This window comes from Aotus nancymaae, unplaced genomic scaffold, assembly GCF_030222135.1.
Source record: "Aotus nancymaae isolate 86718 unplaced genomic scaffold, 86718_ANA_hifiasm-v0.15.2.pri h1tg000117l, whole genome shotgun sequence".
Classification (NCBI taxonomy): domain Eukaryota; kingdom Metazoa; phylum Chordata; class Mammalia; order Primates; family Aotidae; genus Aotus; species Aotus nancymaae.
This window is the reverse complement of record NW_026988532.1, coordinates 2,675,251-2,692,559: the sequence shown is the minus strand read 5'-3', so window position 1 is coordinate 2,692,559 and position 17,309 is coordinate 2,675,251. Positions and strand designations below refer to the sequence as shown.

The 17,309-nt window shown below is 33.2% G+C and overlaps 1 protein-coding gene across 10 annotated transcripts in view; it reads left to right on the top strand.

Annotated features, from left to right (window-relative positions):
- COL11A1 (collagen type XI alpha 1 chain) overlaps nucleotides 1-17,309 on the top strand; it is a 213,134-nt gene that overhangs the window by 47,834 nt on the left and 147,991 nt on the right. For all 10 annotated transcript variants that reach the window (XM_064371085.1, XM_064371076.1, XM_012438753.3 and 7 more), the window contains one exon: nucleotides 15,316-15,444. In XM_064371085.1, coding sequence (XP_064227155.1) covers nucleotides 15,316-15,444 — 129 coding nt within the window. The remainder of the gene's footprint in view (nucleotides 1-15,315; nucleotides 15,445-17,309) is intronic.

The following is a 17,309-nucleotide window of genomic DNA, read 5'->3' as shown; positions in this document are numbered from 1 at the left end:
ATTGCAATCATTCATTTTACTTATGCATAAGCATACATAAGCATATATACAGTGAAATTCATTATTGCTATTATTTTGAAAAAGCTGTTATAACTTAGATCAGTTAATAAGAAAAAATATTTTACCTTCATTTACATTCTTCAAATATTTTCTTTATGTAGATTTAAGTTTCTCACTTATATATATTTTATTATTTCTGAAAAACTTCTTTTAACATTGCTTGCAAGACAGGCCTACTGGCAACCAATTTCTCAATTTTTGTTTTGTCTGAGAAAGTCTATATTTCTCCTTCACTTTTGAAGAATGATTTCTCAGGGTACAGAATTCTAGGTTGGTGGTATTTTTCTCTCAACACTATATATTTCCCTTCATTCTCTCTCCCTTGTGTAGTTTCTGGGAAGTCAGATGTAATTCTTACCTTTGCGTGTATAGGTAAGTCGTTGTTCCCCGAGCCCTGGTTTCTTTTAAGATTTTTAATTTATCTTAGATTTTCTGATATTTAAATATGATATTCCTATATGTCTTTTTTTGGTGTTAATTTTTGCTTGATTGTCTCTGAGACTCCTGGATTTTTGGTTCAGTGTCTGACCCCTATTAATTTGGAGAAATTCTTAGTCACTGTTGCTTCAAATGTTGCTTCTATTCTTTTCTCTCTTTCTTCTTGTATTCCTATTGTGTGTATATTACATCTTCCTGTTTAGTTTGTATTTCCCAGCTTTTTTTTCTCTTTGCTTTTAGTTTTGGAAGTTTTGATTATCAGCTCCTCAAACTCAGATTCCTTCCTTAGCGGTGTCTAATTTACTAATGAGCCCATCAAAGGTATGCTTCGTTTCAATAATGGTGTTTTTTATCTAAAGCGTTTATTTTTGATTCTTTATTACAGTTATCATCTTTCAGCTTAGATTAGCCATCTGTTCCTGCATGTTGTGTACTTTTTTATTAAAGCTCTTAGCACAGGAATCATAGTTAAAAAATTCCTAGAATGATAATTACAAAAACCTTCCTGCCATATCTGACTCTGGTTTAATGTGTACTCAGTCTCTTTAAACTGTGGGAAACAAGGAAAACTTTCTTCTCCTTGCATAATCTCTTTTAATTTTGTGTTGAAAGGTGAACATGATACACTGGGTAAAAGAAGCTATGGTAAAGAGGCCCTTAGTGATGTGGTGGTAAGGTGAGAGGGGAAGGGAATCATCCTATAATTCTCTGATTAGGTCTCAGATTTGGTGAGCCTTAACCCTTGACTGTGAACTCTATAAGTGCTTCTCAGTCCCTTACCCTATGCCTTCAGGTGGAACAGGATGGCTGGAGGGGGCTGAGGTTATATATTTTCCTTCTCCCACATTGAAGGCCATAGGGAGCTGTGGTAGGGAATTTTCTTTCTCTCACACCGTAGGATAATGCTGACTAGAGTTAGGCATGACAAGCATTGTTATATCATGCTTTGCTTTATGCTTTGCAGATATGCTCTTGTTATAAATTCAAGGTTTGTGGCAACCTTGAATCAAGCAAGTCTGTTGGCATCATTTTTTTCCAGCAGCATGTCCTCACATCATGACTGTGTCACATTTCAGTAATTCTCACATTTCAAACTTTTCGTTATTTTAAGTATGGTTTATGGCACCCCAAAATAACTACAACTGTTGCATTGAATATCTCTCATCACAGATCACCATATCAGTTATAATAATAATAAAACCATTTGAAATGTCGTGAGTATTACCAACATATGTTACAGAGACATTAAATGAGCATATCCCGTCTTATATATAGTAATAGTATATGCATATAAGATGGCAAACTTAGGTGATAAATGTTTTGTGTTCTGACTGCTCAACTGACCAGCTGTTCTCAAATTCTCTCCTTCCCCTTGAGCCTCCCTATTGCCTGAGACACAATAAACCTTGATATAGGTCAATTAGGGTAACTCTATAATGACCTATGTGTGTTGAAGGGAAAGGAAGAGTCACAGGTTCAAGTGTTCAAGAGTCACTTGAGGTCAAAAGCTAGAATGATTAAACTTAGTGAGGAAGGCATGTTGAAAGTTGAGATAAGCCAAAAGCTAGGCCTCTTGTGCCGAAAGGTTAGGCAAGTTATGAATGCAAAGGAGAAGTTGTTGAAGGAAATTAAAACTGCTACTCTAGTGAACACATGAATGGTAAGAAAGCAAAATAGTCTTTTGATGATTTGGAGAAAGTTTTAGTAGTCTGGATAGAAGATAAAACTAGCCACAACATTCCCTTATACCGAAGCTTAATCCAGAACCGGGACCCAACTCTCTTTAATTTTATGAAAGCTCAGAGAGATGAGGAAGCTTCAGAAGAAAAGATCACATCTAGCAGAAGTCTTCATGATGTTTAAGAAAATAAGCTGTCGTCATAACATGAAGTGTGATATGAAACAGCAAGTGCTAATGTAGAAACTGCAGACAATTATTCAGAAGATCTAGCTAAGTTAGATTGTTGAAAGCTGCTACACTAAACAACAGATTCTCAGTGTAAACAAAACAGCCTTCTATTGAAAGAAGATACCATCTAAGACTTTCCTAGAGAACAGAAGTCAATGCCTGGCTTCTAAGCTTCAAAGAACTGCTTCAAACTCTCTTGTTAGGGGATAATGCAGCTGGCTACTTTCAGTTGAAACAATGCTCACTTACTGATTCAAAAATCCTAGTACCCTTAATAATTATGCTGAATCAACCCTGCTGTACTCTATACATGGAACCACAGTCTGAATGACAGCACAGCACATCCATTTATAGCATGATTTACTAAATATTTTAAGCCTACTATTGTGACCTACTGCTGAGAAAAAATGATTCTTTTAAAATATGACTGCGCATTGACAATAAACCTGGTCTCCCAAGAGCTCTGATGCAGATGTATAAGGAGATTAATGTTTTCCTGCTCACTAAGCTCACTAAGACATCTATTCCGTAGCCCATGGATCAATAGTAATTTCAAATTTCAAGCCTTCGTATTTAAGAAATGCATTTCATAATGCCATAGCTGCCACAGATGGTGATTCCTATGATGAATCTAGACACAGTAAATTAGAAATTTTCTACAAGAGATTCATCATTCCAAATGTCATTAGGGATATTTGTGATTCATGGGAGGAGAAGTTTGTTTCAAAACTCATGAGTGATTTTTAGGCATTCAAGATGTCAGTGGGGAAGTCACTGTCGATGTCGCAGAAATAGCAAGAGAACTAGAATTGGAAGTGGTGCTTAAAGATGTAACTGAATTGCTGTAACCTTATGATAAAACTTGAACAGATGAGGAGTTGCTTGTTATGGACAAGGAAATAAAGTGTTTTCTGGGATGGAGTCTGCTTCTGGTGAAGATGTTATGAATATTGTTAAATGACATCAAAGGATTTAGAATATTACATAAACTTAATTGATAAACAGCAGCAGAGTTTGAAAGATTGACTCCAATTTTGAAGGAAGTTCTACTGTGGGAACATGGTATCAAACAGCATCACATGCTACGGAGAAATCTTTCGTGAAAGGAAGAGTCAATTGATGTGGCAAACTTCATCACTGCCTTATTTTAAGAAACTGCTATAGCCACCTCAGACTTCAGCAACCACCACCCTAAGCAGCCATCGATACAAAGGTGAGACCCTCCACCAGCAAAAAGATTACAGCTTGCTGAAGGTTCAAATAATCGTTAGTACTTTTTAGTAATGAGGTATTTTTATATTAAAGTATTCATAATTATTTTATGCTTAATGCTATTACACATTTAACAGACAATAGGATAGTGTAAATATAACTTTGATATGTACTGAGAAACTAAAAAAAATCAAAGCAATATTTTCTTTATTGTGGTAGTCTGGAACCAAACCTGTGATATCTTCAAGGTATGCTTGTATTTCCCTTTCTCAAGTTGGGTTAAACTATGATGAAACTCCAGCAGCTTATGAGGGCAAGCTTTTTTTAAGAACAGAATATTCTGGTATTTTCAACATGGTTCCTTTTCTCCTTCCACTTCCAGAAGGATGAGAGGAAATCTTTCTGATATTCACTTTGCAGGCCTTGTAGGGCTCTTCCAAGTAAAACTCACAAAAGTGTAGGGTTCTCCCATGACTGAGTCACCTTGGTGTTTTTAACTCTATAATTTTTAAATTTTTAAATGTCAGAATAATTTAAATTTTTAATGTCAGAATAAATGTCAGAATAATTTAATGTCAGAATAATTTAAATGTCAGAATAATTTAAATAATTTAAATTTTTAAATGTCAGAATATTGGTATTTTCTCTCTCACATAAGAGAAATTCAGAAGCTATTAGGAAACTTGTGTGGATAGTTTTAATCTCAGTTTGATTCTTTATGTTTTTCCTCAGTTGGTTTGGGTCTGTTACATATGCTTAACTCTGGAGATAGCCTGAGGTTTTTATGGTTCATACAAAAATTAGGCGATTCCCCTCTTTATTTTTCTCATCTCAGATTCCCCATACACTCTTTAACCTGCATTTTTATGCCAGTTCCTCTGTCCAGAAACACAGGGTTTCTTTCAAAGTTTTAGGCGGAACACAGTTGTTCTGCTCAGCTACTGGATTCCACCTTTGGGACCAAGCCTTGATAAAACAAGAAACAAAAACAAAAACGAAGAAAACACAAGTAAGTTACCACCTGTAGGTTCATTTCTCCAAATTTTGACTGTCTCCTATAATCTGCTTGATTGTCAGAGTTGTCAGCTAGTTGTTTATTGCATTTTGTTCAGAGTTTATAGTTTTCAACAGCAAGACAGTTGGGCTATAGTTGGGCTTAAACAGTCATAGAAGTATTGGCTTTCCTAAGATACGAATGCTTGGAAAGTGTTGATTTTTTATGAAAACTGTATACCAGAGGTGTCCGATCTTTTGGCTTCCCTGGGCCATATTGGAAGAAAAGAATTTTCTTGGGCCACACATAAAATACACTAACACTAATGAAAGTTAATGTTTTAAGAAAGTTTATGAATTTGTGTTGGGCCACATTCCAAGCCTCCTTGGCCTCATGTGGCCTGCGGGCCATGCGTTGGACAAGCATAATATACATCCTTAAAGAGACAAGCTTGCTACTTGCTCTAGCCTCATCTTCCAAATCTCTAATCGGTAAAATTCCATTATCTCACCGTTAATGTCTAAATCTTCCTGGCTCTGTCTTCTCTGTGGAACTTCTTTAATTAAGAAAGAAAAAAAAAATAAGCTATCACTATTAAAAAAATAACATTGTATGTTTTCTATCTGGTCTAAAATATAAAGCGGTGTTCACTAATTATTTCTTTAAATATTATGTTTGTAAATATGTAGAAGGTCTTCCATAAAATACACTTTACAAACAGAATGTTCAATGTGATTAGGAACAGATGATAGCATAATTTTCTTGTTTCATTTGGGAAATGAAAGGTGAAGGTAAAGATATCATTCAGTATCTAACAAGTACAGGAATGGTTGAATAAAGAACATTATGATAATGATGTGGTTAAGTATTTGCATTTTTAAATCTCATGCATGGTAGTTAACAGTGTTGACTCTGGAGTCAGATAGCCCTGGCTTGAATTTTGGATTTGGCAATTAACCAGCTCTAAGATCACAGACAAGATACCCAGTCTTCCTGTCTTCTTCCTCATCTGTAAAATGGAATAACAGTGCTACGTATCTCATGGAGTCATTTGGAGATGAATGTTAATAAAATATTTTGTCTGTGTATTGCTGTATTGAGTGTTTGCTTTTTTTCCTAAAATATAAACCCTTTCTTTCATCTATTATTTCTGAATTTTAGTGAGAAAAGCAGATATGGTTAACATAGGAACCACATTTGGCTTTGTAAAAGACTCGGGTTCATAATTTATTTTAAAGAAGTCTTCAATACCTGAAGGCAAAAGTAAAATGCCATTCTAACATGCTACTTTACTACTTAATCTGTTAGAGTAGCATGGAGTCATCAAAAGAGAAAAGCAACAAAGCTTTGAGTTTACTTACGGGTGTTAAGTTTAATTCTTGTCTGTAAATCTTTGGTTAGCATGTGCATTTCAGAGTGTAGCCGTGGCTTATTTTTTATTTCTTGAAAATATTGTCTGAAATCAGTTTCATGATGTATTTTTTGTATACTGTATTAAAACACAAAAAAAATTTTTCTAAAATCAGGAATTAATGTGCAATTTTAACAGAAACTGTGGATAGCATTAGGTTAAAATGTGGCGGACTTGATGTTTAAACACAATCCAAGTCCAAATTCAGTGTGACACACAAATTCAATGCAAATTAGTGTGAAAATCCTAGGAAATACCACACACCCAGGTGATAGGGTTTAGCAACAACACTAATTTAAAGCCTCACTACATTCACACACATGCTGAATTTCTTTAATGTTCTTTCTAAAAGGGGATTTTATGGTTTTTGTGAAGAAATAGTCAAATGTATTTACATGATAGTGTCTTTTAACAGTAGTTTATAAAACATAAGATTTCTTTTTAACGCAGTAAGTTTAGCATTTGTTAGATTTTATTCGATTTTATGTTAATAATTATTTACCACATTGAGATTCCAAATGTGAATTTTTCCCTTTTGATTTTTGTTTTTAGGAGATATTTAAATTCTAATACTGACCACTTGTATAAGAGTAGACAGAGCCACAACTTTGGTGTAATTCTTTTTTGAGAGTTATCCTTAGCCAAGACTCAAAACCATGTCTATTTTTGGCTGTTTTATGTATAATTACATTCTTGATTGCTGCACACTGAATTTGTCTGACAAGTATGGTGAAAAACACACAAAAATGTGCCACAGTATTTATGACCAAGCTTCAGCAGTTCCTTAGGGCTGAGTCTGAAACTGATTTCCTTAGTTCTCCTTTCTAGATGCTACTGTACTTTACTATACAGCAGCCTCAGGATATTCTCTTGCCAATCAGACCATCTGGAATCAGATCAGCATCATTGTATTGTGATATACAAATAATAGGTCATATTTTGGGACTTTATTGGCCTTTTGTTATAATTTTATATTTAGTAGAATTTGTGGCTAAAATTATTTCAAAAAACTCAGTGAAGGCTTTAAGACAAGTTTAGATTTCTGAGCTCTATAGAGATCCAAAGTACCACTGTGTTTATATAGGATTCTACTTGTCCTCTAAAAGGAGCATTACCCTTTTGTATTTGGATTTCTACTTTGCTGACTAGTGTATCGTTGGATTAGCTACTGCCAGCAATGCACAATCAACTTTCACACATTTTGTTGTCTTTTTTATAAATTTTGTTTCTGTATGGATGACCTTACCTTTTCCCCCCTTTTAAGTTCTATTATTAGTCAGCAGTACTTTATTAACTTTTCAAAGAAGAAACCATCTTACTTTGCATTCTTGTTTGTATGTAATTACCAGGTTGTTTTAGAATTATCTATTAATGTATAGCTTTCTTATTACACCACACATTTCTTGAGTGCAGAATTTTTATATTCTATTAATTTAGGTATTCTAGGAGCCACATCAATCACAAAGTTTGGCACAATGTTTATAGTTAATAAAGATTACTAAATCCATGAATGACTGCTTTACCAAGAAATGGTTAAGGCTTTGTTAGAAGTATCAGGGAGAATAAAGGGTTGGCAAAACTATAAGATAACATATGTTATTTTAGGTGTTTACTTAAGTTGATTATTCTCTGTTGAAGCAGAATAAATATTATGTGTCAATTATTGTGCTTAAGTAAGGGATATAGAGACATAGATAATTATAATAAAATAATTGTGTTTTATAATAAAGGCATTAAAAATATTCAAGAGAGAGAATAATAACTAGATTCAGAGTAATAAAAATGAAAGGACATTTAAAGGTGAGAACACATATAAAAGTGAACTTTTATAATAAGCCCATCAGTTCTGAGAAATGTAATTTGGTTTGGGGGCATTTGGGAGGAGACCTGGGTAAGCCTGTAAGAGCCTGTTTGTCTTTTATATTATACTAATGTTGTTGAACTTTAAACTATAGGCTATGAGAAGGTTCCTTAAGTAGAAGAATTAAAGAAGGTTTTTTAAAAAACGCTTTTGGTGGCAGTGAAGGAACTAGTCTAGAATTAGAAGAACCTAATTAAAGAAAAAGAAAACATGGATGTCGAATATTGGTGCAAATAAAAAGTACTTAAAGTAGAGACAAGGCCATGGCAGAATAAATGGAGAAAAGGGTCTTATTTTCAATATGGAATAGAACTGGTAGGTCTCAGAGACTGCTAGGACATGTGAGGTAATGGGAGGAGGAACTTAATATTTCAGGCCTTTAGTACATAGGCAATAAATAGGTCATGTTTGTTTTTTGCAAACGCAAACTGCTTAAAATTTCACCTAAGTATAGAGGACGTTAACTCTCTTTTTTATGATTTATGAACTACGTGCTTTTAACTGTGCTTTAAATTAGTAAAAGGCTGTGGGACTATCCCGAGCCAAAGAATCATTTCACCGTCTTTTCTATACTTCTCGAGTTTTACGGTAAACACACATTTACTATGAAATTATTATTAGCTAAAAGAAGGGTAACAAGAATATTGATAGATAATTTTTTATTATACTTTAAGTTATGGGGTATGTGTGCAGACTGTGCAGGTTTGTTACACAGGTTTACATGTGCCATTGTGGTTTGCTGCACCCATCAACCCATCATCTGCATTAGGTATTTCTTTTAATGCTGTGCCTCTCCCCATCTTCCATCCCCTGACAGGCCCCCAGTATGTGATATTTCCCTCCTTGTGTCCATAAGTTCTCATTGTTAAACTCCCACCTATGAGTGAGAACATGTGGTGTTTGGTTTTCTGTTCTTGTGTTAGTTTGCTGAGAATGATGGTTTCCAGCTTCATCCATGTCCCTGCAAAGGACATGAACTCATCCTTTTTCATGGCTGCATAGTATTTTATGGTGTATATGGTGCCACATTTTCTTTATCCAGTGTATCACTGATGGTCATTTGACTTGGTTCCAAGTCTTTGCTACTGTGAACAGTGCCGCAGTAAACATATGTGTGCATGTGTCTTTATGGTAGAGTGATTTATAATCCTTTGGGGGTGTGTATGCAGTAATGAAATTACTGGGTCCAGGGATATTTCTAGCTCTAAATCCTTGAGGAATCATCACACTGTCTTCCACAATGGTTGAAGTAATTTATACTCCCACTAACAGTGTAAAAGCATTCCTATTTCTCCATATCCTCTTCAGCATCTGTTGTTTCCTGTCGTTTTAGTTAACTCCATTCTAACTGGCATGAGATGGTATCTCATTGTGGTTTTGATTTTCATTTCTCTAATGACCAGTGATGATGAGCATTTTTTCATATGTCTGTTGGCTACATAAATGTCTTATTTTAACAAGTGTCTGTTCATATGGTTCACCCAATTTTGTTTGAGTAAGTTTTTTAAAAAATACTTTAAGTTCTGGGGTACATGTGCAGAATGTGCAGGTATACATGTGCCATGTGGTTTGCTGCACCCATCAACCCGTCACATACATTAGATATTTCTCCTAATGTTATCCTTATCCCCCTCCCCCTCCCTCAGACAGGCCCTGGGGTGTGATGTTCCCCTCCCTGTGTCCATGAGTTCTCATTGTTCAACTCCCACCTATGAGTGAGAACATGAGGTGTTTGGTTTTCTGTTCTTGTGTTAGTTTCCTGAGAATGATGGTTTCCAGCTTCATCCATGTCCCTGCAAAGGACATGAACTCATCCTTTTTTATGGCTGCATAGTATTCCATGGTGTATATGTGCCACAATTCCTTCTCCAGTCTATCATTGACAGGCATTTGGATTGGTTCTAAGTCTTTGCTCTTGTGAACAGTGCTGCAATAAACAAACATGGGTGTGTGTTTTTAAGTAAGTTTTTTAAAGAACTTGATCTTTTTAAAACATAAACTGGTCTATTTCTGTTTATAATTTGACTACATATACTTCTTAGACTAGTGGCAGGTATATAGTGTCAACCAAGTATTGTCTATTGTTATAACTATTAGTATTGTTCTTTGGACAATTGTAAGAGCCTTTTAATTGATCTTTCTGTTTTGTCTCTTCATCTGTTAGTCTGTTCTCTAAGCAGTGAACCTAGAAAAGCAGGTCTATTTCTGTCAAGTAGCACCTGGTTAAAAAAACATGAGTCATCAAGTGTGCCACCTCTTTGTTCATAAACTTCCAGAGCATTTTATTTCATTTGGAGTTAAATTATTTCAATCGTCTGCAGGATCTTATGTGGATCTTATGTGACCCATACAACACCCTTTACTTCTCCTCTCAGACTCTATCAGTGGCTTCTCTCCATGTTGCTACCTGTGGATTTTGGTTCATGAAGTGTCCCTCTCTTGAACGTATTAACTGATCTCTTTCCTTGGTACTGCTTGTGCTTTGGGGCCTGGGCATTCACTAGTCCTTCTGCCTGGGAGGCTCTCTCCTAGATATAGCTTTCTTTATTCCCTCAATTCCTCAGATGTCTCTGTCTCAGTGTCTCTTAATCAGTGAAACTTTCCATGATCCCAATTTATAATATATGATCCTACTTTCTAGCACTGCATATGTGGTTATGCAGTGTTCTATATTATTCAGTTGGTGTTAGACAAATACTATCAGTATATTTTAAGAACTTGTATGTATTTGCTGTGTGGTTATTTAAAATAAGTAGGCATCAGAAAATATTAGAGATGCTCCTACTTAAAAATAATTTGCAAAAAAAAATCTCAGAAACTAGTTTTATTGATCAATTATGCATTTTGTCTCATGACATGTTAAATATTTTCAGGTTAGAAATATTAGTAATACTTATTACCATTTTAAATGTGGTTTTCTAGATGAATATTTTCTACTTTTGCTCTATGTTAGGCTTCAACTTAAATTAAAGATGTTTCCTTATTTGGGTGTTACCTGAACATACTACCATATTACATGTACTTTTAAAGCACTATTTGAGCTACTGAAAGAATTAATGATTAAATAGAATGACTGAAAACTTGCATAAATACAACAAAATCTGAGATATCAGTGGAGATATTTCTGAAGTCAACAAAATTTATCATTAGGATGACTAAACATAATATTTCACTTATATCAGTGCAATTTTTATTAGTGGATGTGTGTGTTTGCGTCATTTTTGTGGTGTAATGTTGCTAATTTTTGTGGTGATAAGCAGACATTCTAGATGAAGATTATTAACAGGTAGTTGGCAATGGGAATTTTCAAGGCCAAAATATGGATCAAAAGGGGATCCAGTTAAAACACTAAAAAGAATATTTAAAATGGGGTGTCCATAAAGAACTCTGAAAAGTTCAAACATTAATCTGATGATCTATAAGACCTGTGTGCCTGTCCAGGTAAGACTTGAAGAAAAAGCCCTGTTATTTCAAATATGGTTGACTTTAACGATCTGCTTAGCAAGAAGTGAGAGCTAAGACAGTGTTGTAAAGTGTGGAAGTGTTGAAAGTGTTTGCCAAGGCACACGGAAAAGCTCTTGAAATACTAATTGGTTCAATTCAATTCTGAGATTTAAGGAAACCTCAGTCTAATCATTTACTGATCATTAACCTAACCAAACAGAGACCTCGTTGGCTATAGGCAGCAAAGACTACTGACTTACAAAATTACTTCAAGGAAATCACTAAAGGAACAAGCACCAACAACTACAAAGAAAAATAACAGTAGGACTGGTGGAAGGGGAGGATAGTATATGATTTCAGGGTTGTTATTTAATATGTTCAACTTTCAACAAAAAAAACTTTCAATATCAAGAAACAGCCAAAAACAAAAAGAAAAGAAAAGAAAATTATGTGCTATACAAAAAAAAAAAAAAGCAAAGCAAAACAGTTAAGAGAAGCTGTCCTTGAAGAAGTACAGACATTGGGCTTACCCAATGAAGATATTAAATCAACAATTATGGATATGTTAAAAAAGACTAAAGAAAACCATGACTAAATAACCATCAGCAAGTATGATAACGATGTCTTACCAAATTGAAAGTAGCAATAAAGGTATATACTATAAAAAATATGAAATAGTAGTAGCACTGTAGTCAAATAGTATAACATGCAATGAAACATTGACTAGTGAAGTTCAGCAAAGAATTTGAGCTGACAAAATAAAGAATCAGTATACTTGAAAATAGATCAGTTGATATTATCTACTATGAGAAGAAGGGGAAAAAAATTATAAAAAAGTTGACAGAGCCTCAGAGACCTGTGGGACACCATGAAACATTTCATAATAGGCATAATAGGTGTCCCAGAAAGAGAAAGGGCAGAAAACATATTTAACAAAGTAATGACTGAACACTTCTCAAAGTTAGTGAACCATGTTAATCTACACATTCAAGACTCTCAACAACTTCAAATAGGATACACTTGTAAAATCTACATCTAGATACATCATAATCAGATGTCAAAAAGGAAAGACAGTGAGAGAACTTTCAAAACTGCAAGAGTGAATTGACTGAACATACAAAGGATTCTCATTTAGATTAATAGCTGATTCCCTATCAGATACTGTGGAGGGCGTGAAGCAGGAGGGTAACATATTCATAGTTCTGAGGGGAAGGGGAAAGACTTCTACCAAAAATTTTATAGCCAGCAAAACTCTCTTTTAAAGGCAAAGGAAACAGCCAGATGCAGTGGCATGCTCTTATAGGCCCAGCAACTTAGGAGGCTGAAGTCAGAAGATAGCTGGAGTTCAGGATTTTAATACCAGCTTAGGCAACGTAATAAGGCACAATCTCTTAAAAAAAAAGAAAAAGTAAGACATTCCCATATTTAAAAGAATATGAACTAATAAAGCTCCCTTTCAAGAAATATAAAGAGTCTCTTAGATTGAAATGAAAGATTACTGAACAATAACTCAAAGAAAACTGGTACACTTGTCTTTGAGAGGTTAAAAATAAAAGATTATACTTCTTGTTTATAATACTTCTCTGTTTAAATTAAAAATAAAATTGCATACAACAATAATTATAAAACTATGTTGATTGGCTTATAGTATATAAAGATGTAATTCATACAACAATAATAGCTACAAGGCAGGAAGAAGGATTAGAGCTACATAAAAACACATTTTTGTGTAAGATTAAGAAGAAATTAGTATTAATTTGAAAAAGGTTGTAACAAATTAATTATAATTCTGAGAGTAACCACTAACAAACCTGGAAGGCTACAGTAAAAACATAAGAGAAATAAAATTTTGAACTAATAAATATCTATTCTACTCAAAAAAAGTCAGGAATGGAGAAATAATGTAATATTAATTAAAAAGGCATAAAACATAGAAAACAAATAGCAAAATAATAAATGAAAACAACTCAAATTTCCACAAACTGATAAATGGATAATCTGGGGCATGTCCATAAAAGGGAATATTACTTGAAAAGAGAAATGAGATAGTAATACATGGTACACCGTGGATAAATCTTGAAGACATTATGATAAATGAAAGAAGCCAATTTAAAAAGGCCACATGTTGTATGGTTGCATTTATATAAAATGCCCAATTTTTGCTGGGGGCTGGGAAAAGGGAAAGATTGAGAGTGACTGCCATTGGTTGCAGGGTTTCTTTTAGGCATTATAAAATTTTTCAGCAATTAGATAGTAGTGACGGTTGGACAATGCTGTGAGTGTGCCAAGCACACTGTATTGTAAGCTTTAAAAGAATGGATTTTATATGTGAATTAATAAAATCTATTGTGATTGATTTTATATGTGAACAGTGTGACCAGCTCAATTAAGATGTTATTTTTAAAAAAGAGAAATGTAAGATTAGAAATATATATTTTGAGCCATAAAAATAAATCCTAATTCTAAGGGTAGGAATGAAAACATTTTTTAGATGGAAGAAAGAATGACACAAATAAAAATAAGTACCACATCACAGGTAGTAACCAATTATTTAATAAAAAAATTGCCTGCTAGGATTAAATAGCTTAATTCTAATTAAATAACTTATACTAAATTCTAATTAAATAACTAATTAAAAAAGTTATTCCTTTCTTGGCACTTCTCATACCATTTGGCTATGTCTTTTCAAGTTATAAATTGTATTCCACCATTTACTATAGTTTTAAATATTCTTAGTCACTAGTTTTCACTCTCCAAAGAGCAAAGATTACATCAAATATGTGTTTCTATATTCACAGGTTCAATGTTTTGTGTATGATACTTTCTCAATAAATATTTGTTAATAAATAGATGAAGCTTGTGGTAAAAATGTGGAATGAATTATTTCCTCATTCTTTAATTTTTAAAGATTTTTGTAATTGAATTTCCATATTTTTATCAAGTCCTAAATAATCTGTGTTAATAAGGCACAGAGAAAGCTGGAATGACTTAAATTATTAAATATGGAATCAGGAGTTTTATAAATCAGACTTATGTGCTCAAATTTACAGAGACATGAATGTTCAAGTTAAATGGTATCAGCCCAGATACTCCTTTAGGCCTGAGTATAATTATGAATTAATATGATCATGACACACAGATTTATATTAAATTAGTTTCATGATGAAATCAGGTCCAGGTGGAAGTAGTCACATTACTTCAAGAGCAGAATATTTGGATTTTTCTCATTTGCACAGTTTCCAATAGCTCCTGAAATTAAAACTCTTTAGATAATTGTATAATTAAATATTACTAATGTTTTGATTTTATTTAAATCATACAGAGTTTTTGATAAGCAATGTTTAATATATGCTTAGGAAGTCTTTTTTTCTTATTATAAATGCATCAAACCCATGGTTTTTTAATTTTTAATTTGGGTTTTTCTGATGTCTTTATTTCTCATTCATCTTTGTAGGCAGGGATTTATTTGGATACTGACTTTTCTAACAAACATAATAGTTAGATTTATATATTTACACTAAAAATTTCATATTAATTTCCTAACAATAATTCCTTTTAAGCTTATTGAGCTTTTTAGTTATTTAATATTATAATTACCTTACTGTCTTTATATATGTACAATTACTAAAATGTGTTGACTTTTAAAATTAGCTTTTTGTTAACATTTTATTTGTTCTTTGCCATGCAGTATAAACTATCAATGAAGTAAAATTGAGTTTTAACAAATGAATGAATGTAGTATAGATTTCCTGAGCTAGAAGATAACATAGAATAACAGCTTTATATTTACAGCTGATTTGTAAAATAAGTGTTTCTCTTTCGATCCTATAAGAGTATTCTTAACACTGAAATGTAAGTAAGTGATTATTTCTTCTTCAAATATTTAAAAATAAAGAACACATTGTCTTGAATACATCTCACTCTGTTATATGTGTACTTTAATATCCTGATGAATCTCTGTCTGTTGTTGTTGTTTTTTTTTCCAGGGGGACATCCAGCAGTTTTTGATCACAGGTGACCCCAAGGCAGCATATGACTACTGTGAGCATTATAGTCCAGACTGTGACTCTTCAGCACCCAAGGCTGCTCAGGCTCAGGAACCTCAGATAGATGAGGTAAGGAGCACAAGATCAGAACATGTCTTTGAATTTCAATGATATGGACATAGCACTGGAGTTTTTGAACTTACACTTATTTATTCCATTTTAATTGAACTGGGCATTGTATTTTAATTGTGTTGTAATATTTCCAAGAAAAAGTGACTTGAATATATTTGTTACTTGTTTTCTTGCTGTTTAAGCATTTTATTACATAAATTCATTAGAAATAGTGATGCTTCACTGGTATACAGTGTATATGCACATATTCTATTTTTGAGGGGGGTGAGAAAAAGGTAATTTCTAACCATGATATTTTGACCCTTAGCATTTAAATAATTAACACAGCCTCAAGATAAAATAACATATTTTCTGGTGTATATGTCATCTCCCTGGGCCTTTGGTAATTAATGCAAATGAGGAAGTGCCATTAGAACTACCTTAAAGTTTTCAGGCTGGGTTAAATAGAGGGTTTTTATAAAAAATTCCTCAAGGAAAATTTAAATGCATGTGAACTGGAAAAAATGTAAGCCTCGGTTGGGAGCAAAACTGTATTTCTGGATTTTTTTCCTCACGTCTTAGAGTGTTAAAAAGGAAATAGAAATTTGAAAACATCAAGAATGTTCTAAAAATTGATCAAATAATGTTTTTCTTCCCTTTTAAATATACTATTGGTGCCACCATTTGAGTTTTACTGTTTATAATGACTCAAAATCTTTTATCTTATTGTTAGTTCTGCATGTGAATTCAGGCTGGATTTTACACTTTAAATGCTAGAAATATGTTTTTGACACTACTTAACTTTTTAAGGTGTAATAGTGAATTCTGTCGCACTAATCTTTTCCATGACTTAATGTTAGTTTTTCTTTTTAAAAAACAGGGTAAAATTTTGTGAAGCCAATAAGAAGGCAAATATGAAAGTGTAAAGAGAAATTACCGAGATATTTTATCTGCCTGTTTCACAGTTCTCAAGTACTTCACTCTTTTTATTCTCTCATCATTCACTAAATATGTTTTCCATGAATTCTGAGAGGATAGTAAAATAATTATCAGGCTTAGTGTTTTTATATCTGGGAGGTTATGTGATGACTCAATATTAAAATTTATAGCCTTTACTATACATTTTCAAGATTGATGAGATCTGTTCTGCTCCTTTATGAAGAAAGACAAGGCTTCTTCTTTCTAGCAACAGATAAGGCTCTGATTTTTGGAAGAAGAGAGGTTTGCATTCTTAATATCTCACTTTGAGGTGTTTTGTTCCCATGTTGTAATGCTATTATGTCAGGTAAGCTGTTATTTTATCAATGTGTAATTTGTATCCATCTTCTTAAGTTCATTTAAAAGTGAACTTACCTTTTACCATTGTAGTTGTTGACGTGTGTACTCAACATTCTGTTGAGATGTCAAACTTGGTTTTACTAGAAGCATTTGATGAGAAAAACAGCACATTGTTATAGTAGAAACTGCAGGACAATCTGGTTGGGTAATGCAATAACAGATAGCATTTTTACCTTTTATTATATCGAGTAAGTCATAATGAAAAGTTTTTTTTCTTTAAGGAAGAATTAGTTTTCACTGTTTTCTCTAACTCTAAATTATGTTGGTCTTTCAAAAGATAAACATTTATACCCCTATCAAAAAACTACTTAATCAAATTAGTAAGTAGTCCTTATATTGATTTTGAACTGTATCCATTAATATGTCATTATATGATAAAATACATATTAATAATCTTTGGTTGTCATACTTATGAATACTGCAGTGTTAGCTGCCAATGAATAAAGAATGTAAAGTGCAATATGGAGTATCAGCCATACATGTTGTACTTTATATTGTTCACTAATAAACTTGTGGCATTGCATGTTTATTATTCTTATTTAGAT